Source organism: Mandrillus leucophaeus, unplaced genomic scaffold, assembly GCF_000951045.1.
Source record: "Mandrillus leucophaeus isolate KB7577 unplaced genomic scaffold, Mleu.le_1.0 Scaffold29, whole genome shotgun sequence".
Classification (NCBI taxonomy): Eukaryota; Metazoa; Chordata; class Mammalia; order Primates; family Cercopithecidae; genus Mandrillus; species Mandrillus leucophaeus.
In genome coordinates this window covers 928,181-929,826 of record NW_012103031.1, presented here as the reverse complement: position 1 = coordinate 929,826, position 1,646 = coordinate 928,181, and the positions used below count along the sequence as shown (strand labels likewise).

The window sequence follows — 1,646 nt, the reverse complement described above, 5'->3', positions numbered from 1 at the left end:
AAAAAAAGGTAGCATTCGAATAGCTTTTTTAATTTTTATTTTTTAGAGGAAGGGCACCCAGGCTGGAGTGCAGTGGCACCAAAATAGCTCACTGCACTCCAACTGCTGAGTTGAAGAGATTCTCCTGCATCAGCCTCCTTAGTAGCTGGAATTACTGGCGCGAGGCACCACGCCCGGCTTATTTTCTTATTTTTTGTAGAGGTGGTTGGAGGCGGGGGGTTGGGGAGGGTCTCGCTATGTTACTCAGGCTGGTCTATAACTTGCCCTGAAATCATCCGTCCTCTTCCGCCTCGCAAAGCGCTGAGATTACAGGCGTGAGCCACGGCGCCCAGCCTTGAATAGCTTTTTACATGCATTGCACGTTATTTCCTTGTATTATCACGTTTTTTGGGTCCAGTCTTAAATCTGGGAAGGCATTCGTTTGGGGGGTCACACTGGCGGGCATCCTGGTTCAGGCAGAACCCAGACTCTAGAAAGCGCGCGCGGGGCCACACGGTCAACCCTGTCCCATTCCCGGCCCTCCCAGACCGTCCCCTCCCCGGACGAACTCCCTCTTCCTCTCGCTCAGGCACTGACTGAGAGGCGGGGAGATGGGTGTTAAAGAGGGGATATCACCAATCAACGTGCGCCTCCGGGAAGGAGCGCTTCGCACTGGCTGGTTGGGTCTGACGACGTGGCCACGATCCAATCCTCATGCTAGAGGCGCGGCTAAAGGGTAGGGAAGCAAGCAGAAGGAGGAGCGCGCCGGGTGCGAGCACGTGACCGGGGCCTGAAGCCGGAAGCTACCTATCTGGTAGGGAGCTCCACCAGTACCGAAGACTGCGATGGTGAGTGAGGACGCATGCGCGGGAGGACCCGCCGGGGGTTCCGCGTCTCTGCTCCCCAATCTGTGTGGTTTCCCCCTCGTGGGTCTGCGCTCCACCCTTACCTCCTATCCGCTCGGGGAGGAAGACGGGATGGAGATGGGAGGGATGGCGACGGGAATGCTGGGGAGGGGTCTGTGGGAGGGTGTTCTGGGGCTGCGGGTAGTCTGCAGGTCAGGGGCGGGGAGGTGGAGAGAGGGTCTGGGGGCAGGGGCCAGTGGGGCAGCGAAGTCCCCTCGGGGTAGCATAGGTGGAGCGTGGAAGGCCAGGGGAGCCCGGGGGCCGAGAGTGGGGACAGATGGAGGCTCGGGAAGATCAGTATTGAGGACCATGTAGGGGGAAGGGGGCCGGGAAAGGACCTGGCTGGGGAATGAGAAAACCTGGGGCCATCGTCAATCAAGAGACTTGGGTTTGTAGGTGAAGGGTATCAGGGGCCATCCATCCCTCTAGCATGCTTCTCACTACTTGCATCTTTACCCACTAGACTTCTGCACTGACCCAGGGGCTGGAGCGAATCCCAGACCAGCTCGGCTACCTGGTACTGAGTGAAGGTGCAGTGCTGGCGGTGCGTTCTGGGAAAGGGAGGGGGTCCCTTAGTGCACATAGCCCGGTAACCCCTTCTAATATTGCCCCTTCTTTTCTCGACTTTTACCTGGTTTGCGGTCTGGCATCTATTAGGTTGGTACAAAAGTATTTGCAGTTTTTGCAATTACTTTCAGTAATCAGTCTGTGGAATCTTAGTCTCCTAACGGTTGCGATTTATTTATTTATTTATTTATTTAT

The 1,646-nt window shown here is 56.3% G+C and overlaps 1 protein-coding gene across 4 annotated transcripts in view; it reads left to right on the top strand.

The window, feature by feature from the left end:
• Window positions 1–750: 750 nt before the first annotated feature.
• Window positions 751–1,646, top strand: part of LAMTOR4 (late endosomal/lysosomal adaptor, MAPK and MTOR activator 4) — a 5,136-nt gene continuing 4,240 nt past the window's right edge. Inside the window, exons 1-2 of one of the 4 annotated variants that reach the window (XM_011985701.1) lie at window positions 751–827; window positions 1,348–1,428. In XM_011985701.1, the coding sequence (XP_011841091.1) occupies window positions 825–827; window positions 1,348–1,428 (84 nt within the window). In that variant the 5' untranslated portion in view covers window positions 751–824. The remainder of the gene's footprint in view (window positions 828–1,347; window positions 1,429–1,646) is intronic. The other 3 variants (XM_011985703.1, XM_011985700.1, XM_011985702.1) reach the window with 3 other exon arrangements.